Source organism: Narcine bancroftii, chromosome 6 (assembly GCF_036971445.1).
Source record: "Narcine bancroftii isolate sNarBan1 chromosome 6, sNarBan1.hap1, whole genome shotgun sequence".
NCBI lineage: Eukaryota > Metazoa > Chordata > Chondrichthyes > Torpediniformes > Narcinidae > Narcine > Narcine bancroftii.
The window spans coordinates 211623313-211649794 of NC_091474.1; the positions used below are offsets into that span (position 1 = coordinate 211623313).

Consider the following 26482-nt stretch of genomic DNA (forward strand, 5'->3'; position numbering starts at 1 on the left):
TAATGGCACAATAATGAAAGACAATGGGTGCATACACAGTTATACCCAAGGGGAGTGTCTTTAATGGCAGGGTTAATACACGGCCAATGTCAGTAAAGCAAGGCTAGGCAAGAGGAAGACTGACAAGCTCAGCAGAGATTCACCAGTCTCCCCCCGGCAGAAGAAGTGTTAAAATCAAAGGGACAGCTGCTAGGTAAAATTTTAGCAGGCAGGCAATTTACTGCAAGCGCAATACATTAAAAAAATAAATGGCATTGAGAATTCACTGACAGCCAAAACAACGCCAGTATCTAGCAGAGCAATCGGAAAAAATTAGATGTTTATGAATACTGGAGCCACTCGGGTTCTTTACGAATTCGAGTGGACTTTCTAATTGGAACAAGTGCAGGCTTTGCAACCTTGGGAGCTGGCGGTGTTGATACAGTTCCCTGGTCTGTAGTGTGAGAAGGTTGGACTTCTGGACCCGCTCAAGAATCGCCAGCGTGAGGCAGTGGGGGCTCAGCATGGCCATTTGAATGCTTACTAGGGATCACAGGCTGGGGGGTGAGTCCAACATCTCAGGATCACTCCAAGTAGGGGTGAATGAGGCGGGGCCAGATCTCTTAGGGGTACAGTGTCTGTGCTCCCATCTGGGAATTTAACCCGGGCATAATTGGGGTTAGTGTGCAGAAGTTGAACTGGTTGGACTAGAGCGTCCGAGCGTGGCTCTTCAGCAGTACGGTTCCAGGCTCAGATAAGACAGGCTGGCCAGTCCATCACAGTTCCTGATTTCCTAGGAAATGCAAACATACATTCATGAGGTGTTTGATTTGTTGCAGTACACAGTAAAGACTGAATAGAATGTAGCGACTCAGGCAGCAGGGTAACAGGGTAACATGTGTCTTTAATGCAAGGTTAACAGTCTTCCAGACTGTGGCGTTAGCCCTTTCGACCTGCCCATTGCCCTGTGGGTTGTAGCTCGTGGTGCAGCTGGTAGTAATCCCCTTGCATAACAGGGTTTGGCGCAGCTCAGTGCTCATGAATGCTGAGCCTCTGTCTGTATGAATGTAACTGGGAAAACCAAAAATGCTGAAAATTCTGTCAAGTGCCTTAATGACAGACGCCATTGAGATGTCAGGGCAGGGTATCGCGAAGGGAAACCTTGAATATTCATCGATTACAGTAAGGAAAAATACATTTTTGTTGTTGGAAGGTAACGGCCCTTTAAAATCTAAGCTGATCCTCTCAAAAGGTCGGGTTGTCTTGACGAGAGTGGCCTTGGGAACTTTAAAGTACTGCGGTTTGCATTCTGTGCAAACAGGACAGCTTTTAGTCAGTTTTCTGACTTCTTCCAGGGAGTAAGGAAGGTTGTTAGCACTTATGTAGTGGAAGAATCTTGTGACCCCTGGGTAGCACAGTGTGCTGTGGATCTCCTTTAGTCCCTCAAGCTGAGCACCAGCAGCAGATCGTGACAATGTGTCAGAGGGATCATTTAACCTGCCAGGTCTGTAATGGATCTCATAATTGTAAATTGAGAGTTCTATTCGCCAGCGTGCCATCTTATCATTTTTGATTTTACTTTTGTGTTTAGTACTAAACATGTAGGCTACAGATTTCTAATCAGTGATCAGGGTAAATTTTCTGCCAGCTAATAAGTGTCTCCAGTAGCAAACAGCTTCATTGATGGCCTGGGCTTCTTTTTCAATGGCAGGATGTTTAAGTTCAGGTCCATGTAACGTGCAGGAGGAGTGCCACCGGTCTGCTTTTTTGATTAAGGGTTCCTGCCAAAGCACAATCTGAGGCATTCCACTTGGAATGGGACATCCTCATTAATGGACGAGAGTGCAGCCTTGGCAATATCAGCTTTAATTCTCTTGAAAGCTTTCAAAGCTGTTGGAGAGAGAGGGAAAGATTTTGTGTCAAACAGAGGGTGTGCTTTCGTAGCGTAGTCACATACCCATTTGCAGTAGTAGGAAAAGAATCCCATACACCTTTTAAGGGCTTTTGCTGAGTCTGGGGGTGGTAACTTCTTAAGAGGAGGCATTTTTTCAGGAGTTGAGCGGATTTCACCCTCGCGAACAATATAACAAAGAATGGGTAGCTCTGTTGTGTTGAAAACACATTTGCCCTCGTTGAATGTAAGGTTGAGTTCTTTAGCTGTTGCTAGGAATTTTTTTAAGTTGTTATCATGTTCAGCCTGTGTTTTCCCCACAGATAGTGACATTATCCAGATAGGGAAACATAGCCTGTAACTCATACATTGTAACAATCTTATCCATCTCCCTCTGAATCACTGACATACCGTTAGTGACTCCAAAAGGTACCCTTTTAAACTGGTATAACCACGCCCCCCACTCCCCCCATCAGCCTCAAAGGCCATATAGGGTCATTCTCTTTTTTTAATGGGGATTTGGTGGTAAGCTGCCTTGAGGTCAATAGTCATGTACATCCTGTATTGCGCTATCTGATTAATCATTTCATTGATGCGTGGCAGGGGGTAGGCATCCAAGTTAGTGTAATGGTTGATTGTCTGGCTGTAGTCAATAGCTAGTCATTTCTTAATGTGATTTTTCACAACTACCACCTGGGCTCGCCACAGACTCTTACTGGGTTCAATCACCCCCTCTTTAAGCAATCTCCGGGTCTCAGCTTTAATAAACTCACGATCTTCTTTGCTGTAAGAACGGCTCTTAGTGGCAATCGGTCAACACTCGGGAGACAGATTACTGAACAGGGAGGGAGCTTTGATCTTTAGTGTGGACAGACCACAGAAACTAGTGCGGGAGATGCTAACTGTGGGTAGTGGCCCATCGAAATTTAACACTACAGTTTTCTTCTGAGATTGAATATCCAACCCCAGTAACACAGGAGCGCAGAGATCAGGGATTACAAAAAGCCAAACATCAGCAAGGCAATGTCCCTACAAGTTCAAAGTAACTTTACACTTGTCCCATACAGCTTTTGTAAGTTCACTACAAGCCATCGATATCTTTCGGTTTGCTGGATATCTCTGCAAATTTAAGGCTTTGGCAACCTTCTCATGGATGTAGCTGTCAGTACTCCCTGAGTCTATTAAGCAATCGAGAGTCTCACCATTCACCTCCCCTTCATAGTCGACCGTTCCAGTCTGTAACATCACCCAAGCTTTACAGTCAATTGGGCTATCACAGGGGATCTTTGTGTTGATCTGACCTCGCCGTCACTTGAAGTCGATTAAGTCGGCTCGTCTGAAGGTTCCTCCTTTTCACAGTTGTCTTCCATTCCTGCAGCTCCAGGATGAATTTTATAATGAATTCTCAATGCCATATATTTTGTTAATGTATTGCGCTTGCAGTAAATTGCCTGCCTGCTAAAATTTTACCTAGCAGCTGTCTCTTTGATTTTAACCCTTCTTCTGCTGGGGGGGAGACTGTGGTGAATCTCTGCTGAGCTGTCAGACTTCCTCTTGCCTAGCCTTGCTTTACTGACATTGGCCGTGTATTATCTCTACCATTAAAGACATTCCCCTTGAGTATAACTGTGTATGCACCCATTATCTTTTATTATTATACCATTAGTTTCTGCTAATAAAATTGTAGTGCCAGTTAATGAAGTAGACAAAGATGATGTAGTCAAACAATAATCATGGCTCTTGTCACTCTGACATCCATCCTATCCCTCTTCCTGTTGATGATGTAGTCAATAAGATGCCAGTGCCTCAAGTGTGGGTGCATCCATGACGTCTTCATACGTGTGGGCAGGCGGAACAGGGTGGCACAGAAGCCACACAGAGCAGAAGGCCGTTGCAGTTACACTTGCCAGTGCCATGTCTCCCAATGATCTCTTCCCAGGTTCAGTAGTCTGTCCCTACTCTGGCACTGAAGTCTCCGAGAACAATGACTGTGGGATTGTTGAAATGAGGGCATCAGGTTCTTCATAGAACTTGTCTTTAATGTCATCTGGGTTGGTCATGGTGGGGGCGTAGGCACTAATCAGCGTAGCACTCTTCTTGTTTGCAAGTGGGAGCTGGAGTGTCATCAGGCATTCGTTGATGCCCTCTGGGTGCTTGGTGAGTTTATAGGCGAGGTGTAGACAACATGGCACTCACCAAAGCTCAGCACCAGGACAACAAACTCCCGGCTTATAGACTGCTTGTCACAAGCCTGCAACTCGAGGATGTAGTCTTTGGGCCACAAAGCACCACTCTCCTGTGTGATGTTTCCACAAGTCAGCCTCATCTTATCATTCCTGCTGCGTGGAGACTTTACATTTTCAATGCCATTCACAGATGTCCCACTCCTTATTTGAGCGTCGGTCCGCCTGATAGCTGACAAGTTTGTATGGCGTGGACTCAAAAAGTAGGTCATGTACTGGCAAAGACATGCACGGACAGTCAATCTGCAGAAGTGCAAAGGTATGTGAAGGCGATACTTCAACCTTTTCAGCCACCACAGCGCAGATTCGACCACATACATGTCTTTTTTTTTAAACTTTATTTAAAATTTTATGACATGAATAAAATAAAAATTACATTTAAAGAAATAATAAAAAAATAAGATAATAAAAATTAGAATACTACATCATTAAACTACACAAATTAACCCCCCCAATAATTATAACACAACATTAATCATCTAATTTAAAATTAGTCCAACCCTCCCCCCAAAAATAAAGAGTGAAGAATTAATTAACAATGTTGTAAATAAAATAGAAAAAACCCCACTTACAAAAAAAAGGATAAAACTTAACAACAAAAAAAATTACTAACAGCAAAAAAAAATATCAATACTAAAATAATACCCTTAAACATATATTTAAATCAAACATAATACAGGTATTTAACAAATGAAATCCACTTTAAAACTAAATTCAAATATTAAAATCATATATCAACCACATATCTGTTATACAAAAAATCATAATTAATAATACATAAATACAGAATTTCCATTAATACCAAGTTTCCTTTATAATTCATCGAGAGAACAAAAACATCCCTTAGAAAAACAATCAGATAAACCTTTTATTCCCTTCCCCTCCCCTTATATAAAAAAAGAAAAAAAAAAGAAAAAAAAGTTCAAACTCTTATAAAATTCTCCATATTCTTCATTTATAACATCTTCAAAATTCTGTATCAAAATTAACTTAATTTTATTAAACTCTTCTCCCTCAATGTACTTGTACTTAATTTTCTTCTTATCACCTTTCCCCTCATCTTCCTCTTCATCTAATTCAACATCCTCAATTTTTGACTTATTATCTTCTGTGACATTATCCTCTTAAAAAAGAAAAAAAAGAGAAAAAAACCCCCCCGAAAAAAAAGGAGAGAAAAAAAACCTCCTAATTCCCTCTCAATTACAATCAGAAAACAAAAAGAGATAAAAAAAATTATTTAGTTAAAAAAAAATAATTTAAAAAAAACCTTCACTTCTTAACCCAAAAACTAAAAAGAAAAAAAAAACAGGTCGGAGGTCACAACTACCTCCTCCTGTTTAAACCGCCCAAAGCGGTAACTCCCCCAAAATATTGCGTGTGAGATAACTCACAGGTAGCTGATGACTTCTGGAAACTAGTGCCCACCCAGTTCCCTCTCCCAACTCCCATTTCATTAAACTATCATCATTATTTAAACTATTTAAACTCTTCTCAAAAAAAAGATAAAAGATTTATTTTTTTTAAATCAACATTACCACTTCGGTCACCATTGCTTCCATTTCTTTTAAAAATCTGGATCCCACCTTACATCTCTATTCTCTTTGGAGACCTTGAAGGACTACATCGTTCCTGAAACTGCATGATTGGTAGAGACTGAACAAAGTCCATAACCTCTTTAGGATTGTCAAAGAACTTTGGCTAATTTCCATCCTAAAAAATCTTCAGTACCGCAAAATACCTGAATGTTGCCTTATGTCTTTTTTTCCACAACCGTTCTTTCACAGAATTAAATTCGCGTCGTTGAAACATAATTTCTTGACTCAAATCTTGATAGAAGAAAACAGGATTATTCTGAACCATCAAAGGAGATCTATTTTGCTGGGCATTTCTAATTGCCATATGTAAAATTGTCTCTCTGTTACAATAGTTTAAACAACGGATCAAAACAGATCTTGGATTCTATCCTGAAAAAAATTTTCTTCTTAAAACTCTATAAGCACGTTCCAGTATTAGACCTTCAAGGAATTTATCCTGTCCTAACACTCGTGGAATCCATTCAGTAAAAAATTTTCTTGGATCTGGTCCTTCTATGCCTTCTGGCAAACCAACAATTTTCACGTTGTTCCGTCTAGAATGATTCTCCAAATAATCAACCATTTTTTGCTAAATTTTTATTTTGGATCTGCAATGTTTCAATTATTCTATTTTCATCTTGCAGTTGATCCTGTGCATCGACTAAACCTTGATCACACATTTCAAATCTTTCAATGGTTTCAAGCTTAAAAGCTCCATTAATGACTTCCGCCATCGCATTAATCTTGGAAATAAACAGGTTCACAAAATTAGCTAAGTGACTCGATACAGAATATATCTTATCTTCAAGATCCTTAACAGACATTTCAACAGAAGTAGATTCAGGCATAATGGGGTCTTGCTGTTCCTTAGAGACCACGGGATCTTCTGTCCCTTCCCTTAATTTAGTATCTTTTCTAGCAGTTTGACTTCGTATAAAAATCCCTCACAAAGTCCCCCCAGCAATGCCAGGAGACTGAAGATCAGAGTTATCTTTAAGCCAAATCTCTTTAATCATCTTCACTGAATCGATGTCTGGAAAACCCGTTGTAATTGAAGATGCATTTTGCATCGCCACCATTGTAGCAGTCGAATGACAGCTCTTTAACTCTCCAGCTGGTGGCACCCCAGCTGATTCAACTGTCAAAGTCTGAGTAACAGCACTCACAGTGGCCGTTGTGTGAAATACTGGCACCCGTCCAGCTCTTTGGTCTGAAAGCTGTTGAATGCGACCTTCAAAGAGCCTCACCGGCTTAAAACGGAGTTTCAATGCTGAACTCTGTACGTCTTCCTCTGGATCCATTCTACGTTGAGTCCTGGCTTCTTGTAAACAAGTAGGCTCAGACAATTTCGGAAAATGTAGTTTTTTAACAGTCTGTTGATGTTTTCTTTTACCCTTTTTTTTGCATATAAACCAATAGGCACTAATCCAACACCTCTTATTATTTATAAACTTTTAAAAGAACTTTAATGGGCACTTAAAGACAAAATAATAAATCAGAGTCAGGAGAGGTCTGGAAGGCACATCTGTTCCCTACGCCATCTTGCCACGCCCCCGACCACATACATGTCGACATTGTCGGCCTGCTTCTGGTGTCACGAGGTAGGTACTTGTTAACAGTCATCAACAGATTCACTAGGTGGCCGGACGTCGTTCTTATGATGGAATCATCGACCAGTTCATGCGCCAGAGCTTTTATTTCCACCTATAGATATCTAGGTTTGGCCTACCTATACACATCATCTCTGACAGAGGCCCACAGTTTACCTCTGCACTCTGGGATGTTATGTCATAAATGGTGGATATGTAGCTCCACCACACGACAGCCTACCACCTGCAGGTGAATGGTCTGGTAGAGCAGTTCCATAAGCACATGAAGGCTACACTGATGGTCTGCCTCCAGGGATCTGATTGGGTGGATGAGCTGCACTGGAACCACCAGGGAATAAGAACGGCACCCAAGGAGGATTTCAACATCTTATCAGCCAAGTTGGTTTATGAAGCCCTGTTCAATGTACCTGGGGAGTTCGTGTCCACAGCACGCGGACAGGACAGGAGGTGCCACCAACTGAAGTCTTAGGCAGACTACAGGAGCGGCTTGGAAAATTGGCCCAGTTCCGGTCATGGGAACAATGACACCCTTCAGCCCACGGAAACTCCGGGCCTGTGAGTTTGTATGTGCGTGTAGAGGTGCACATAGGCCACCTTACATATGCCATATAAGGGCCCCTTCAGAGTGCTACGAAACCTTCGTACAGCTTGTGTACTGGACATTGGGGGCATCCAGAGACATTTATGATTGACCGACTAAAGCCCATTCATCTCAACCTTGATCAGCCCTTGCCACAATCCCCGATGTGAAGGGGCGGACTACCGCCCAATAGCAATGGACAGTAATGGCACCAGAGGTTTAGCCTCTTATCGCCGGTTCTTGGGGGTGGGGGGGGGTGGGACATGTAGCGACTCATCGGAGGGTTAATCGAACCGGCTCAGGAGGTTCCGAGTGACATCGTTTGGAACGCACAAGGTTTTCAAAAGCTGCATGTGACTGTTTGACTAAATGGCTTTTACTGAACTTTGACTCGACTACGTCTGATCATTTTCTCATTCTTTTTGCACTGTGACACAGTTGCTACAATACCAATATGTTTAATAATTTAATTCGATCTGGAAAAGTTTTTAAACAAATAATTACCTCTGTCCTATTCTCACTCCTACTCCCATGATGAACTAGCCGAAACTCAGTACAGTATCACAGACACTAACAGCCATGTCAAAGCTCCATGTGAATGACTATTCTTTAACAAAGTATGTCAAGACAACATCAGTCAACTATATAATTGCCTACTATGGGAGATGTTTCCTTTTCATCTAAGAACATGGAGTCCTTAATAAAAATATATATCCTCCATCTTTCAGTATGAATCAGTGCCTTAAAATCAACACCACCTATGTACTTTCATTTTCTTCATAGATTAGAGGAATTAGGGGATATGGGGAGAAGGTAGGTAGGTGGAATTAGGTCATCAATTAGATCAGCCATGATCGTATTGAATGGCGGAGCAGGCTCGATGGGCCATTTTTGGCCTACTCCTGTTCCTACTTCCTATGTTTCCTATAAGGGTGATCAGCAAAGAAGATTAATCTTGTCATAAGTACGGTTAGTAAATTTAGCAAAGAATTAAATCAAGTTAATCAACCTTACCAGTCAAATAAGAAAATGTGCAGATGCAGTGACTGAAGTTTACATAAAGATGCTGGAGAAACTCAGCAAGTCATGCAGTGTTCTTTATGTAGCAAAGATAGATACATAACCAATGCTTTCGGCTCAGGGTGAAAGAAAAAAGCAGGTAAGGGTCTGAATAAAATGGTGGGGGAGGGCACAGAGAGGAGCAGAAGGCCATAGTCAAGAGGTCATAGGTGAATATGAATGGGAGAGAACAAGAGAAAAAAAAAAACTGATGGGGAGGAGATAGCTCTCTGAAAGGAGAGGGAAGGGGTGGATAGCTGGAGGAAAGGAAACAGGGGAGTCCCATGTGTTTGGTAAGTGCCCAGAAGGAACATTAGTTGTTGCTCTTCCAATTTACAGGCTGCCTTCGTTTGGCAACTCATGAGGCTACGGACAGATACGTCGGGCGCAGGAGTGAGGCGTGGAATTGAATGGTCACCTGATCAATCTATTCTATTAAACTCAAAAGAAGATACTGTTACACATTGAAGAATAAATAGAGATTGGAATCAAGTACTTAAATAGTAGAATAATAGACAATTCTCAGTTTATTGTACTCCTTCAATGTCTTTTCTATGACATTTTGGATTTTCTTATTTCAATTTCAATTGGCAATTTATAAAAAAGTTGAGGATCAAAACCCAATGTTCTATTTAAATTTCAGATTTATTATCAGAGTACATATATGACATCACATACCATGCTGAGATTCTGTTTCTGCGCGTGAGGCAAAATTACCACTTATTAGTAGTGCAAAAAAAAACAAACTGTGCACACCGAATACATGTAAAGAAATAAAGAACTGTTAAGAGATAAAGAATATGGGGGGGGGGGGGGGGGGTCACAAGACACAGAGAACATAGGTCGTGGGATCCGAAACTCCCAGGAAAATAGAAGAAAATGATAATTTAATTGAAATTAACAGAGATTAAAATACGAAGGAAGATTATAAGAATAGTCCATTTACTTTTTAAAATGTCTTCAAAGAAAGGAATTGTTGTTGCTGGAACAGATGAAGGTGTTGTCCTGGATATGAAGAGAGGCCTTTGATGTAGAGAAATCCTGGATCTGGAGTGATGACCAAAGCCCATCACAGAGTTGAGTTGCTGGGAACAGCAGCGAGTGTGACCAGCCTGTCGACTGGGGAAGATGGCGTCAGACCAAGGAAAACAGATTCTTTAAGCAAGGTCAGAGTGACGAGTTTTAGTGAGATGATTGATTTCAGTGGTGAATCAGCAAGAGTTGTGGATCAAGGACAGAGAAGATTTGGAGAAGTTGCTTCAGTCTATGAAGATGTTAAACAAGTTAAATATAAAACTAAGGTTATACAAAAGAATAAAGAGAATACTGATGGTGAATTGCAACAGATGGTATGGAAAATGTGGGATTATATCAAAATGATATGGAAAGAAATAAAGTATTTAAGATCTAAGGTTAAGGATATGAATTAAAAATACAACAACAAATATGATGCAAGTACAAGAACAAAAGATGGGGAAAATCAGGATATTATGAAGGTTTATCGAAAGGTTAAAAATGTAAAGGAGAAGCTGAAAATTTTGGAGTCTGAAGTTAAGGAAGAAATTGTTGAGAAGATAAATTCAGAAGAAAATGATAAGATGGAAAATTTTATTATGGGAAACATAACAAATATAAACTAACCAACTGCAATTCAGAGAGAATTTAAAAAATCAATAAAGTGCCCAACTAAGAGTCCCTGATTGAGTTTGTTGTTGAGGAGTCTGATGGTAGAGGGATAGCAGCTGTTCCTGAACCTGGTGGTGTGAGTCTTGTGGCACCTACACCGCTTTCCTGATGGCAGCAGCGAGAACAGAGCGTGTGCTGGGTGACATGGATCCTTGATGATTGCTGCTACTCTCCGACAGCAGCGTTCCCTTTAAAGTGGAGGGTTTTGCCACTACCTTTTGGAGGGCTTTACACTCAGGAACATTGGTGTCCCCATACCAGACGGTGATGCAGACAGTCAGCATAGTTTCCACCACATATCTGTAGAAATTTGCCAGGGTTTATGGTGACATACCAAACCTCCGCAAACTCCTGAGGAAGTAGAGACGCTGACGTGCTTTCTTCACAATGTCTTTTGTATGTTCGGTCCAGGAAAGATCCTCTGAGATAATGAATCCCAAGAACTTAAATTTCCTCACCCTTTCCTACTCTAATCCCCCAACGATCACTGGATTGTATACCTCTGTCTTTCCCTTTCTGAAGTCAACAATCAGCTCCATAGTTTTGGTGACACTGAAAGCAAGGTTGTTGTTAGTGCACCATTCAGCCAAGTTTTCAATCTTCCTCCTGTATGCTGATGGTGTTATTGCAGTACCCAGCCACACAGTCGTAGGTGTAAAGTGAATAGAGCAGGGGGCTAAGGACGCAGCTCTGTGATGGAGATTGTGGAGGAGATGTTCTTGCCAATCCTCACTGATTATGGTCTAGAGGTGAGGAAATCCATGATCCAATTACATAGTGGGGTGCTAAGTCCCAGGTCTTGGAGTTTGCTGATCAGGTTTTAGGGGACGATGGTGTTAAATGCCAAACTGTAGTCGATAAAGAGCATCCTGACAGAAAATTAACAGAAAACCTAGCATTCTATCTAATGGATTTATTCCTATGGATTAAATCCTTAGTAAAAAAAAAGGGAAAAAATGGAAGTTAAAAAAAAACCTAAGAATCAATCTCTTTATCTACATCAAATAACAGTAGTATGAAAAATAGCAGATTTGGTAAATGACTGTCTGTCCTACAGAGCAAAATGTGGAAATAAATATTCAAAATATTTATTCAAAGCAGGCTGATAGCCTATGGAACTTAATCCAATAAACCTAAATAGAAGATAAAAATGGAAATACAATTAAATGCAAGAAAGATACATAGAAGCAACAATATAGCATTGAAGTAAAACATGAAAGTCTGCAGACTCTTTGATTGAAATAAAAACATAATACTGGAGAACTCAGCAGGTCAAACCGTGTACTTTTGCAAAGATAAAGGTATATAATCTGAGCCCCAGATAACCAGTGTTTCGGATTTGAGCCTTACATAAGCAACGTTTTTGGCTTGAGCTCACAAACCAATTTTTCAGTCTTGAGCCATCAAGGCTCAAAATGTTGGTTATGTATCTTTATCTTTACCACAGAAAGTACACTTCCAGTACTGCATTTTTATTTTTAATATAGCACTGGAGGTACTTCATTGATGATAATCACTGGCTACTTCAGCTTCTCCCAGTTCTGGATTTCAATTGTTGGCACTGATTGGATAGCAATCACAAATTGATATTTATATGACATTCAACTGCAATAGACCATAGATATCCAAGCAAATCTTGTTCTGACATCAAATTCTTCTAATACTGACTTCTGTTTAATTTCATTCACTCCAGATGATAGCCGAACCCCAGGAAATACATCTCTAAATAATGTTCCAACTCCACCACTTTTAGGAAGCTCATTAAAAATCACATAATAACCTTTTAATAATGTCTAAACCTGCAAATGTAAATTTTTGTAACAACTATGAAGCAGTGTGCAAATATAGCCAAGGACTGAATCCATCTATCAACTTTAATTTCCACATTTCACCAGGATTTAGCAGAGTTCACTGAAGCCTCTAATATAATATACCACAAGGTTACAAGGTTATACAAACAGTAAAACCCCTGTTATCCGACACCTATGGGGATTGGTAGATGCTAGATACGTGAACTTTCCGGTTATTTGAGATTGTGTGAGTGTGCCTGCTGAACAACGAGGCGCACCAATTTAAAACTTCCATATTATTTATCTATTTATTTTCCACCTTTATTTTTGTCAGTTACTTGAGGCTGCCAGTTGCTTGAATTCCAGATAACAGGGTTTTATTGTATTTCATTTTAATTTTTGTCATTTTTCTATTACTTTAAAAATATTGGATATCATTTACAATGACAAAGTTGCAAAACTGACATTTTCCCTCAAAATTAAGCTTTTCCCATCTAAGGATGATCAAATCTATAACAAATGTCTGATGTACTCATTGGCTCTGATACTGTTTTTCTTGGCATCATGCTTCCCTTCATTTCTTCCCATTAAGTGCTTAAATAAATAATAATTTGACTTAACTATGAATAGTGAGCAGTTTGAAATACATTTTCAAACCACCTTCCACCTCCAATTTATCTCTGTATTCAGACTCACTTTCAGTTTAACCAGGTTGAAAATTGAATGCCAATAGAATCACTTACAGAATATGGAAGTTATGTTTTGTGGAAATTCTATGTCATCACCATAGTTTCAATGAAGTTCTTTTGATCCATGATTCAAATAAATGTGGATATTGTGAATGCAGAAATTTTGGTAATTTAACTATATTGTTTTATTGTCATGTGTATATAAATAAGATAAAAGTTTTGTTTTCTATCATATCCATGCAATCCAACTGATCGAGCAAGTAATGGAAAGTAATAAATGAACAAAGAAATATATTAATAAGACAATGTTAGTGTAACATCCAATCAAAAGTCTGTTAATGGGAGGAAAAACTTGTCTTTGAATCTGGTTTAAATTATTAAATATACATTAATCACAGAATAATTATATGAAATTTGCCTCCAATCACTTGATATAGACTTTGAGATCCACTGCAAATAAATTTTCCCAAGTTCTATATACAATTTACACATAAAACCTAATTGTACTAGATTGTTATTCCCTTAAGCATTTGACTAATAGAAAAAGATATTGCCAAGTAAAACAAATGATTTTTAAATACAAAAACTACAAGAATAATTGAATCAGAAGGTGGCATTTGTAAAACCATATATAAGGAACAGATTTTTTTTTCTTAGTTCACAAACCATGTACTAATTGCAATAAAGGAAGCCACTGCTTTACACTAGGTAATGAAATATTCTAGTGTGATTTCTCTCACATCAATTGACAGAAAGCAGTAAAAACCACATCTGTAACTACGAAACTGCCATTGCACCTCATGGAAGTACTGAACCATTTAAATGCTTTAGAATTCAGATGGAATAAGTCCCAAGGAATGAAAACAACTGGTTGCTATGAATCTTGCATTTCCCACCTCTAATATCCAAGAGATACTTTTTCAATGCCATGATACATATTGATACCATGACAGAGATAGAAAAATGGATGAGGTTCCGAAGAGTGAATATATGGAGTTTAGGCACTGACCTCCATCATTATGAAATGCTTCATGCGTCTAGTGATGGAATGCATCAAAGCTCATCTTCTAGAGACAATGGACCCATTTCAATTCACCTACAAATGGAAGCATTCCATTCACTCCAGCCTGACCCTCCAGGAGAACGACGCCTCATAAGTCAGGCTGCTATTCATTGACTTCAGCTCAGCATTTAATATGATCATTCCTCAGGGGCTGATAGAGAAGCTGTCCTCGCTGTGACTCAACACCCCACTCTGCCCAACTAAATTCTGGACTTCATAAAGGAAAGATCGAAGTTTGTCCAGGTCGATAGCAGAATGCCAAGCCCATCACACTGAGCACTGGTAATTGCATCGCCAGATCCAGTTCCAACAGAGCAATCAATTGCAGATGACTTAACAGTAGTTTGCCTCATTAGCAACAACAATAAGTTACACCACAGAGAAGAGGTGGAAAATGTCATGTTAGGTGTGATGGTAACAACATGAGCCTCAACATGGACAAAATGAAGGAGATCATTGTGGACTTCAAGAGGACCAAGACTGACCACCCTCAACAACATATCAATAACCCTGTAGCAGAGAGAGAGTAGAGACCATCAAGTTCCTTGGAGTCCACTTAATTAGTGATCTATCGTGGACACCTCCTCACTTATCAGGAACTTCCAAAGAAGGAAGCAGGCAAGCTACCAGCCAGCATCATATCAACCTTCTACAGGAGCTCTACTGAGAATATCCTGGATGGCTACATTAGTGTGGTACGGTTGCTGCAGAGAAATGGATCAGAGGTCAATCCATTGGACCATAAGAGTGCAGAGAGGATCACTGGGGTCTCTCTCCCTCCCTTCCCCCCCCCCCCCCCATCAACATGATCTATCAGGATCATTGTCCAAAGAGGGTGCACAAAATCAGTGAGGGTCCCTTCCACTCCACACACATGATCTTTCAGTTACTCCTGTTGGGAAAGAGATACAAGAGTATCAGAGCCATCACCTTCAGGCAGAGAAACAGGTTCTTCCCACGGACAGTAAGAATGCTGAACAACCAAAGGAACTGCTCACACTATCCATCCGAGACTCTCATATTGATGAAAAAAATATTTATTTATTTGTGTATATACATATTTATATATATATATATATATATATATATATGAATACTTACCCTGCATATGTATTGTTTGTCTGTATGTGTGTTATATTTGGTTGTGTGTCTGCGTGATTTTGCAGTGAGGACCAGAAAATGCTGTTTCGTCGGGTTGCACTTGCGTAATCGGATGATAATAAACTTGACTCAACTTGAAAATGAAAGACCTCAAGTCCAGTAATTTCTAAATTGGTGACTGCCATGCACTAGTCAGGGTAACAATATGAAGATGTGACAGATGAAGGCATGGCCGAAGAGTTGGTGCAGAGGGGAGGAGTTCAGTTTTGTGGATCATTGTCACCTGGGGAAGATATGAGCTTCATAAAAGGAATTGGGTTTAAACTAGATTGGCAGGGGATGAAAACCAGAGTGATGATGGAGAAATTGGTGGAAAGATAGATGCAATGTGCAGTGAGCCTGCAGAATGGACATGCAGTAGGTAGGACATAATTGCAGTCACTTGGATGGGTTGAAATATGCATAGTTTAATGCAAAAAGTATTAGTAATGTGAAGTAAAAGGAAGGGGGTGGCATTACAAATAAGGGATAGTATCATAGCTGCAGAAAGGGAGGAAATGGTGGAGGGATCATCCATTGAGTCAGTGTGGGTGGAAGTGAGAAACAGGAAAGTAGACTAATCCATAGGCACCAATAACCTACAGGCACTGTAGAGCAGATAAATAAGCAGGTTTTGGAAAAGTGCAAACGTTACAGGATTATTAACATGGATGACTTCAACTTCTTTGGAATACGAGTCCATTTGCAATTACGGAACTCACCAGTACGCTTCTTCTTAATGATGTTCCATATTGTTGATTTTGGTAATCCTAAGGTTTGGGTGATGTCTCTTACTGTTTTATTCTTGTTTCTCAGCCTCATAATGGCTTCTTTGACTTTCATTGGCACAACTCTGGTCCTAGTGTTGAAAAATGGCAACTACAGACTCTAAAAGTGATCAACGTCAGCAATAGCTTTGTCTCCTCAGTGTGTTATTACTACCAAAAGCTTAGAAGCAAGCCTTGCTCTCTTATACCTGCATTAATGAAGCAATTAAACAAACTTGAGTATTTATGAACACCTCTGAAGTGAAATATCCCAAACATTATGGTGCCCTGAAATGAGAGGACTATGTATAAAAAGTGCTGTAATTTCTACATGGTCAATCCAAAATGTAGACAAATAACCTTGAATAAAATCTGGAATGTGCACTTTAATTACATGTGAATTGTTTGATTACAAATTTAAAACTGTGGAGCATAGAGACAAATAAAGGAAAAAAGTGTCTGTCTCAAACATTATGGAGGGCACTGTAAGTGTTTTGCTTTGCAAACACTTTCAACTGTGTACCAACTAAGGTTTGGGAAGGAGGTTTAACAAGAGCCAAAGAAATTGCTATTAATGTCATTCGGTTGGAGAATGCCCTGTCAGAAGATGAGGTGTGGTTCCTCCAATTTGTGGGTGGTCTCAGTTCTTCTTCCACCTTCCCCCAAGCTCACTCTCTCTCCATTCCCTGCCTCCTTTCGCACAGACATGATAAATTCTTACCTCTCCCCTCATCACATCCAATTAACACCTTTTGTTGGTCTGCACTCCTCCCCCGCCAGCATTTTCTGAATTCTGATATTTCTTGCTTCTGGTTCATTCTGCTTATTCCTTGAAGAAGGCCTCAGGCTCAAAGCGTCAGCAATATATTTTTGCTTTTCCTTTCTTCTTTTCTTTCTTTTCTTTGGCTTGGCTTCGCGGATGAAGATTTACAGAGGGGTATGTCCACGTCTGCTGCAGGCTCGTTGGTGGCTGACAAGTCCGATACAGGACAGGCAGGCACGGTTGCAGCGGTTGCAAGGGAAAATTGGTGGGTTGGAGTTGGGTGTTGGGTTTTTCCTCCTTTGTCTTTTGTCAGTGAAGTGGGCTCTGCGGACTTCTTCCAAGGAGGTTGCTGCCCGCCGAACTGTGAGGCGCCAAGATGCACGGTTGGAGGCGAGATCAGCCCACTGGCGGTGGTCAATGTGGCAGGCACCAAGAGATTTCTTTAAGCAGTCCTTGTACCTCTTCTTTGGTGCACCTTATGGCTACTGAAAAGACCAGCTGAGTTCCTCCAGCATTTCAGCAAGACCCTTGCACATCGTGTTTCCACAATATTTACAGTGAGAATACAAGCATTAAACTCTCCCAAATTGAGTAGAACATTCCCAAAAGCAAATTTCAAGTACATGCCTAGAATTAAAATTCCACAGTAAATCAATGTAAAATTCACTACTATCCCAGCTCAAGCATCCCAATTTCCGCAAACATAAAAATCAACAAAATGTTATGTTACTTTCCCCAAATATAAAGTGAAACAGCCCAATTTATTTTTAAAAATGTCTTGTAATTTATTTGTTCTTTGTCATAAACTTTGAATTCTCACCTTAATTCCAGGGATATGAGTAAAGAAGGCCTCAGGACTCTGTGAGTGATAGAGTGCTCCATGGCCCACGCATCCCCAAGGTGCTCGAATTGTTAAACTTCCGCAGTCAAATAAATTCCCAGACCGATAGCGGTATTTTGCAGCTTCATTAACAATCTGTAAATAAAATATGGTTACAAACTTTAGGTGAGTACCTAGAAATGCAAAATTTGCAAGGTTATGAACTGTACATTACTTGTACCTTCTTCTGTCGGCTCCATCTCCCTGCTCACTTCCACAACCACGATTCTACCCCCCCACCCCCCCCACCACTACATATCCCTTCTCCCGCTTTAAAAAGTCTTCATCCTTCTGGACACCTCGTTCCAATGTTCTTCCTGCTCTGGACCTTTATATTTCCAAATGTCAACATGACATCAATCCTACAGACTTCACTACTTCCCTCACTCAGTTCAATTTCACCACCTCAGAACGCATGGCCCTCCACTCTCTCCACACCAGTCTGAACCTCACCATCAAACCCGCAGGCAAGGGTGTCGCTGTTGTGATCTGGCACACTGACCTCAATCTGGCCGAAGCCAGACAACAACTCTCAGACACCTCCTTTACTTAACCCTTCAATTGGACTTTACCAAAACTATCAAACCACTGTATCACACATCATCTCTGAATACATCACTTCTAGTCTCCTCCTACCCAACCCTGTACCACCCATTTCTACTTCCTACCCAAGATCCACAAACCCAATTATCGCGGCAGATGCATCGTGTCCGCGTGCTCCTGCCCCCACCGATTTGGTCTCCACTTACCTTCACCCTGTTTAGTCCCCCAGTCCAGTCCTTCCCCACCAATATTCAGGACACTTCACACACCCTCCATCACTTCAACAACTTCCAGTTCCTTGAACTCCATCACCTTGTATTTACCATAGATATCCAATCGTTATTCACATTCATTCCTCATACTGAAGGCCCCTTTCGTTTCTTTCTGGACAATACAACCAACCACCAGTCCCCCTCCACCACCTCCCTCCTCCAACTGGCAGAACATCCTCACCCTCAATAATTTCTCCTTTGATTTAACACACTTTCTCCATGTAAAAGTGGGTAGCCATGGGCACCCACATGGGCCCCAGCTTTGCCTGTCTTAACTGGTTACATGGAGCAATCCTTGCTAAAAGCCTACACAGGACCCTCAACTCTTCCTTCATTACATCGATGACTTTGGTGCTGCCTCATGATGAGATCAATGACTTCATCCATTTTGCAGCCAACTTCCACCCTGACCTCAAATTCACTTGGTCCATTTCTAGCAACACTCTTCCTTTCCTCGACCCATCTCAGGAGACAAACTCTTGAAAAAATCTTCTATAAATCCACCAACTCCCACAGTTACATTGACTATACCTCTTATCACTCTGTCCCCTGTAAGGATTCCATTCCATTCTCTCAATTCCTCCATCTCTGTTGCATCTGCACCGAGGAAGAGGATTTCCATGCCAGATCATCAGAAGTGTACTCCTTCTTCACACAATGTAGCTTTCCCTCTACCACCATCAACTTGTCACTCATCCACATATCCTCCATTACCCGCACATCTGCCCTGGCCCCCTCCGCCCTCATGCGTAACAAGGACAGGATTCTTCTTGTCCTTATCTACCACCCCACCAGTCTCCCCATCCAACACATCCTCTTCCACCATTTCCGGCTCCTACTACATGATCCCACCACTAGACACATATTTCCCCTCTCCTCCCCTCTCTACCTTCTGCAGGGACTGCTCCCTCCATGACATCCTTGTCCACTCCTAACTCCTGAAGGAGATACTCCACTTGCACCCACACCTCCGCCCTCAGCACCATTCATGATCCCAAACAGTCCTTCCAAGTGAAGCAACATTTCACTTGTGAATCTGCGGGGCTCATCTACTGCATCCAGTGCTCCTACTGTGGTCTCCTTTACATCAGAGAGTGGACACAGACTGGGAGATCGCTTTTTGGAGCACCTCGGCTCTGTCCACCACAATAGTGTGGATCTCCCAGTGGCCACCCATTTCAATTCTCCATCCCATTCCCTTGCCAATGTCTGTCAGACTGAGACCATCCATAAATTGGAGGACAACACCTCATCTTCCAACTGGGCACCCTTCAGATGACATTAATATCAACTTCTCTGGCTTTTGTTAACCCCCACCCCCCCCACGCCCCCTTCTTCCCCGATCAGCTCTCCATTCTCTGTCTCCTTTCGCACAGACATGATAAATTCTACCAAGTTCCTTATCATATTCAATTAACACCTTTTGTTGTTCTGGATTCCACCCCCATTGTTTCAATTCTGAGAAAGGAATTTTTTAGGTATTAATAGTTGTACAGATATTTTTATACAACATTTTCTATCTCTTCAACAATTGGGGATGATATTTAACCTTTCAAATAGATATTATTTCAGATACTATCAAATTCAACAATTTGTTCACTTTAAGCTTTTAACATTTCCTACTCTTCCTGACTCAAACTGTATCAATGAGCTACTTGAGTTACAATTTACTCATAAAGGCACAGTATCTGCTTTATATTATAAATTATTGAATATGAAAAGCAATTTCTTTAAATAGAATTAAAACTGAATGCGAGAATGATCTGAACATCTCTTTCCTGAAGGAAGAATGGAATTCAATTTTAGGCCTGGTTTATGATTCACCATTGTGCATTAGGCGTAGTCTTATTCAATTCAAAGTGGTACATCATGTACATTTCTCCAAAGTCAAACTTGCTCACACTTATTCTGATATTAGTTCACTTTGTGCCAAATGTAAAATATTCGACACCTCTTTGTTACATGGTTTTGGACTTGCCCCAAATTTGCAAAAATATTGGACCAATATTTTTAGAACTTTTTCAACCATATTTACGATCACTTTAGAACCATGTCCAGTAATTACACTATTTGGTTTTTCTAAAGATGTAGATATTATTTATATTATCTAGGTTCTAGCATTCTCCACTTTATTAGCAAAAAGAACAATTCTGTTAAAATGGAAAGATGAGCTCCCACCGACATATAATCAATGGCTATTAGATATTATGTCCTTCTTAAATGTGGAGAAAATTAGACATAATGACATGAAAATCAGGAATTCTTTTGATAAGACTTGGGGCCCATTTATAGCTCATTTCCATCATTTGATTAATTAAGTGCGATAATGAATTTCACTGGGTGTGCTTGTTTGGATTCCCTGAGGCGGGTTGTTTGTATTTAACACTACGAACAATATGAATTTTAGCCTTGATTGTTGTGGGTTTGAACTTTTTTTTCTTTTCATTTTTTCTTACTAATTTCTTATAATATTGAATGTATTACCATTTATTATATTTAGAATTTAGTTTTGCTATTGTGCACTATGTTATTATTTGTAAATCTGCAAAAGTTTCATTATAATTGATTTACTTCTTTTTTGTTTGTTTTTCTGATAAAACTCAACAAAAATAATTTTAAAGAAAATGAATTTGGAGACTTTCTGATTTTCCCTTGATCAGGCCTGAAATGTCAGCAATAGATCTTTGTCTCCTAAAGATGCTGAAAAGACCAGCAGAGTTCCTCCAGTGTGCTTATTACTTATATACTGACTGGGATATAATGAAAGAAAAAGAAAGGGGCTTCAAAATCAAAAAATAATGAAGAAGCTAGAAATCACAAATTAAAACAGAAGATGGTAGAAATACTCAGCAGATCTGAAATTTAATTGAACAAGTGAGAAGTGATGCATTTTAGGAAATTAAACTGCAGCAGAACATAAACAGCAGATGGCAAGAACCTGGGAAGTCCTGCAGAGCAGAGACTTAAGGATACAAGTACATCATTTTCTAAAAATGGCAACACAGTTGTAAACACAAGTGGAAACAAAGAATAGTGAAAAAGGTATATGGCATTATTGCCTTCATTAGTCAGTTGATCAGACCTCACTTAGGAGTACTGAATGCAGTTCCAGTCACCAATCTTTTGGAAGGATATGATCTAGCTAGAGACAGTGCAGATAAGATTCACAAGGATGTTGCCTGGACTGGGGGTCTTGAATTATAATGAGACAATGGATAGTCTGGCTTTGTTTTCCCTGGATGAGGTGCAACCTTTCCGAGGCTTATAAATGATGATGGGCATAGCTAAGTCATAGTATTTTTTCTAAGGATAGTGAAGTCTAAAACTAGAGGGTATAGCTTTAGTGAGAAATGAATCCTGAGTGCAAGCTTTTCCACACATAGAGTATGGTAGATAGATGGAATGAGCTGTTAGAGGGGTGTTGGAGCCAGGTACAATGTTTTAAAGGCATTTGTACAGGTACTTGGGTAGGAAAGATTTAGAAGCATATGGGATACATGACTTAATTAAGCAGGCACCTTGCTCAATATGGGTGTTGGAATGGAGGACCTGTGGTGTCCAACTCTCTGACTCTAAGGATCAATAGAAAGAGAAAAGATGTTTGTGTTTCACCAGAACTGAGAAAAATTAGCAAACCTTTTAAGATGTGAGAGCAAGAGTGAAGAGAACAAATGTCATGAATGTTGTAAAGTGGAGACTTCAAAAGAGATAGGAGTAAAGCCTCCACCAGGCTGTAAATAACATGCCTTCACCACTAAGTTTGATTTCTAACTTCTATTCCATTGATCACATCTGCTCAAGGCATTTTTTTTCCACAATCTCACCAACTCCAGGCTATATGTATATGAATGCTTTAGTTTCTATTGGCATCTTATTGTCAACAAGTTCAAACCAGGAGATTCACTTTCAAACCTTTTAACTTAGTATTTGCAATACAAACAAAAAGTCATATTGGTCTATTACTTGGAACAATCTTTCTCATGCTGAATTATTTAAATGTTGTGACCATAAATTCTATACAACTCAAATACTACTTTTCTCCCTCTCTGTAATCACATTTGGAATGACCTAACATATTCTGGACAGATATGGTGAGATCACGGCAAAAAAATAGCTAAATAGAAAAGAACAGAAATAACACTAATTATATCCAGGGGTTAAGAATATGCTATGAATTCCACTTTGGTAAGCTCAAAAAAATTCAAGAATTATTATTTATTTCATTGGTTTGTGGGTAACAACTGACACTGGCTTGAACACAACAAATATATAGTAGTAACAAAATTCCTCGTGTGACGAATTTGTCAAGTTGATATTCAGGGTGATTTTACGTGGGGATTCTAATAAGTAAACACTCTTTCTGGAAAAGGTATGTGTGTGTAAAATACATACACATATGAGAGAGAGATGTTTATAATAATCCAACCCTGAAAGTCACACCCATATAATGATTAGCACTTAACCCCAAAGAGTGTAGATGATTTAAATTTAGACATAAAGCACAAGAACGGGTCATTTCAGCCCACGAGTCTGTGCTGCTCAATTTCCACCCAATTAACTTACATCACTGTAGAAATCCACAGTAAACCACAAGGTAGAAACCAAGTACAAGATTAATCATGAAAATGGTTAAACTGTTTTCCTAGCATTTTAACATTAAGTCTAGGCAAATCAAATTCATGGCAGCTTCCTGCCATTTCAGGAGCCCCTTGGTCAATGTTACGAACTAACCGCCTCCTGTTAATACAGGTGGTCCTCGACTTTCGACCTACACAAGTTACGTCCTCCCGCACATACCACCAAAACTTTAAAAAAATATTTTTATTAAAGCTACTGTACAAGGACATATTTTGTATTAAAAGTACTGTATACAGTGGTCCCCACTCCAGGCAGTAGCCCAAAGTTCCAGATTCCTGTTCCCCGCGCAGCCCGAAGTTCCCATTTCCTGACAACAGCCCGAGGTCCCCGTTCCCTGTCAGTAGCCTGAGGTCCCAATTCCCTGTCGGCAGCCGAAGGTCCCCATTCCCTGCGGCAGCCCGAGGTCTCCATTAAAGGTTCATTTGTTCAATGACACATGACTTCAGGCATGTGTGGTGGAGCGAACCTAACTTATGACCAACCCGAGTTGCAACCAATCCTTCAGTCTCATTGCGGTATTAAGTCGAGGACTACCTGTACTAACATAGGAACAGCAATGGAAGATTCACCAGAGACTGGTAAATTAAAAATAATCGTTTTTATTAAACTATTAAAAACCACATAACAGTTCTCACTTAACCCTAAACTTTCAGCTTTTAACCCAACTATATGCGAATGTAATTGTATAAATGTGTGTGTATTCAAGCCCAAACTATTTCAGTTTAAATTTCAGTTTTATGATCCAGTATTTTAAAGTCTGGATGAACTTGAAGATCTATCAAACTGTAGTTCAGAAGTGATTATGAAACATTAAGTTCTTTTAAATTGTTGCTTAAAGCAGTAATGAAGTGTTTGTTAACACCGATTCAGTCCTAAGACTGTTCAAATCCACAAATCTTGTTGAGTTACTTTCCCAGGAAGAGATTTCTTCTTAAATTCTCACATTGATGATTTTCAACACCCTCTTAGCTTCTGGAGTTCCTTTCCACAATGAGGCTGCACCCTTTTATTTCTTAAAAGCACTTGTGTGGTCCTGAGATTGCAAGAGTGATGCCAGGTGCTATGCTCCTGGTAGGGTTACCCATAGCGGTGAGATCGAGGGTGAGATCCCGGATAAAGAACAATCCAATCAAGACCTCAACAGTGCAACAACTCAACCGCTGTGAAGGCAGATAAAGGCTGCAACAAATCCATCATCTGCAATCATCGTGGTTTCCATGCCATTGGAATTAGATGATTGATTTGTGAAATATCATGTGCTCTTGGAGTGCAACATTAAGTACACATTAAACAAATACATACACATAGGCATCTTCGCTCTGTGGAAAATGAAACAAAGTCCATCATCCTTGACCTCAAGGGATAGCCATGAAAGAATAAAGTACAGACCAATATCTCCCTCTCTTTCTAAAGATTACCGGTTTACGCCTGTGTGTGCCATAGGGTTTTGACCTCAACTCCTGCAGACTTCTGGTTCAAAAATATCTGAATTTGACAATATATTTCTCCAAATTATGTGACATTTACATCATCAATGAGGTCAGTTCCAATTCTTAGAAATAATGTGACCATGTCGCAACATTTTATTGGTAATCATGTGATCTTCATACCTCTGGTTTACAGATGTCACGACTCCGAAAGATGCCATCACTTCTGAATGTATTGTATGGGCGTGTGTGTATAAGAAATATAGCTTAACCTTAACCTAGTATTAATATCAACACAAATCCATCACATTGACATCAGGTGAATGGGAATCTAGCAAATACACTATGCTGTCAGTCATCATCCCAGTTCAAACAGATCTTTCCATGAATTAAAAACAAGGAGGGCTTTAATGGTCCCTGGTAAGACTGTCAGCAATGCTTTGAGAGATAGCCTATAAAATCCTTCTAAATTAGGGAAGTATCTGCCTTAGACATTCTTCTTTTAATTTTATTGTTTAATGCACAAATATTTAAACAATTTTACAAACTTTAAAAGCCATCCTATATTAAGATGCACTGGATTCAACAGATTAAGAACAAAAGGTAGCATATCATGTCTTATTAAGGTGGAAAATGAACTAAGCTTGAAATCATGGCTCATATCTAAACTGATTAAGATCTTAGTAGACATTGACAAATTTAATAATGATTTGGTTGTTCACTATCAAGCAGGTGATTTGAAGAGTAGGTACTGCAAATGTTCTGACTGGTCTTTTCTCTTCTTGCATATACATTCTGTTGACAAGAACACTCTTCTTCCAATGTGCAGCTTTCCCCAAATAATTTTGTTTTATAATATTCAATCTATTTTTTTTCCTGACATCTTCTAAACCCAGCATTTTGCTTGAGGAATTACTAAAGATTAATTTATCCTTTCTCCCCACCCCCCCCCCCAATACTTTTTGTCAATGTTTGTGTTGTCCCATAGGATAGATCTTGGCAATTGATTTGACAATAATAAAATAATTCAGCCTCACAGAGTATTTAGAGCAGTAGTTCTCAACCTGTTTCTTTCCACTCACATACCACCATAAGTAATTCCTTGCCATCGGTGCTCTGTGATTAGTAAGGGATTGCTTAAGGTGGTATGTGAGTGGGAAGGGAAGGTTGAGAATCACTTCTCCAGACACAATTGAAATATTTTGCTTGAGAAAAATTGTCTTTGATTCATTTCCTTTGGATTTACGAAACTGTGCACATAGCGAGATAATTAAGTATGATTAAAACAGTGGTTTTCAAACTTTTTCTTTCCACCCATATACCACTTTAAGCAACCCCTTACTAATCACAGAGCACCTATGGCATGTGAATGGAAAGAAAATGGTTGAGAACCACTGATTTAAAGATATGCTCAATTTGGTTTTGTAAAGAAATGATTTGATTTTATGTTATCATCTTCTCTTATATGACTTTTACAGCAGAAAAGATCTGTTTTAATTTCAGCGCTCTACGCAAAATTTTGCTTAGACACAAATTCCAATGTCACTATGAAGCTTGCATCAGGGCAGTGTGCTACCATGTGCCTCAGTCAGAGCCAGTCAGAATTTCAAGATCCCACTGGCCATGACTAGTCCTTATCCTGTACAATACTGCACCAATGTTCGATGAAAGTTTGAAATCTAGTTAAGCTCTTGGGTAGATGAAAGTTATGTGTTTACTAAGAAATTTTCTATCCAAGCATGCTGACAGTTTCCTCAGAGTTAATGAGTACATGATACAGGGTGACAATCGAAAATGAATTTCTGGAAATCGTATCAGGTGGGAAATGCTTAAAGACATGGTCCAGTTGGTGTTTATACTATTTGATTTTTTTGACATGCCAATACAT

General features: G+C 39.7%; 1 protein-coding gene across 4 annotated transcripts in view; it reads right to left on the reverse strand.

The window, feature by feature from the left end:
- Positions 1-26482, reverse strand: part of bckdhb (branched chain keto acid dehydrogenase E1 subunit beta) — a 231248-nt gene that overhangs the window by 156355 nt on the left and 48411 nt on the right. For all 4 annotated transcript variants that reach the window (XM_069887393.1, XM_069887391.1, XM_069887392.1 and 1 more), the window contains exon 5: positions 17655-17810. In XM_069887393.1, the coding sequence (XP_069743494.1) occupies positions 17655-17810 (156 nt within the window). The remainder of the gene's footprint in view (positions 1-17654; positions 17811-26482) is intronic.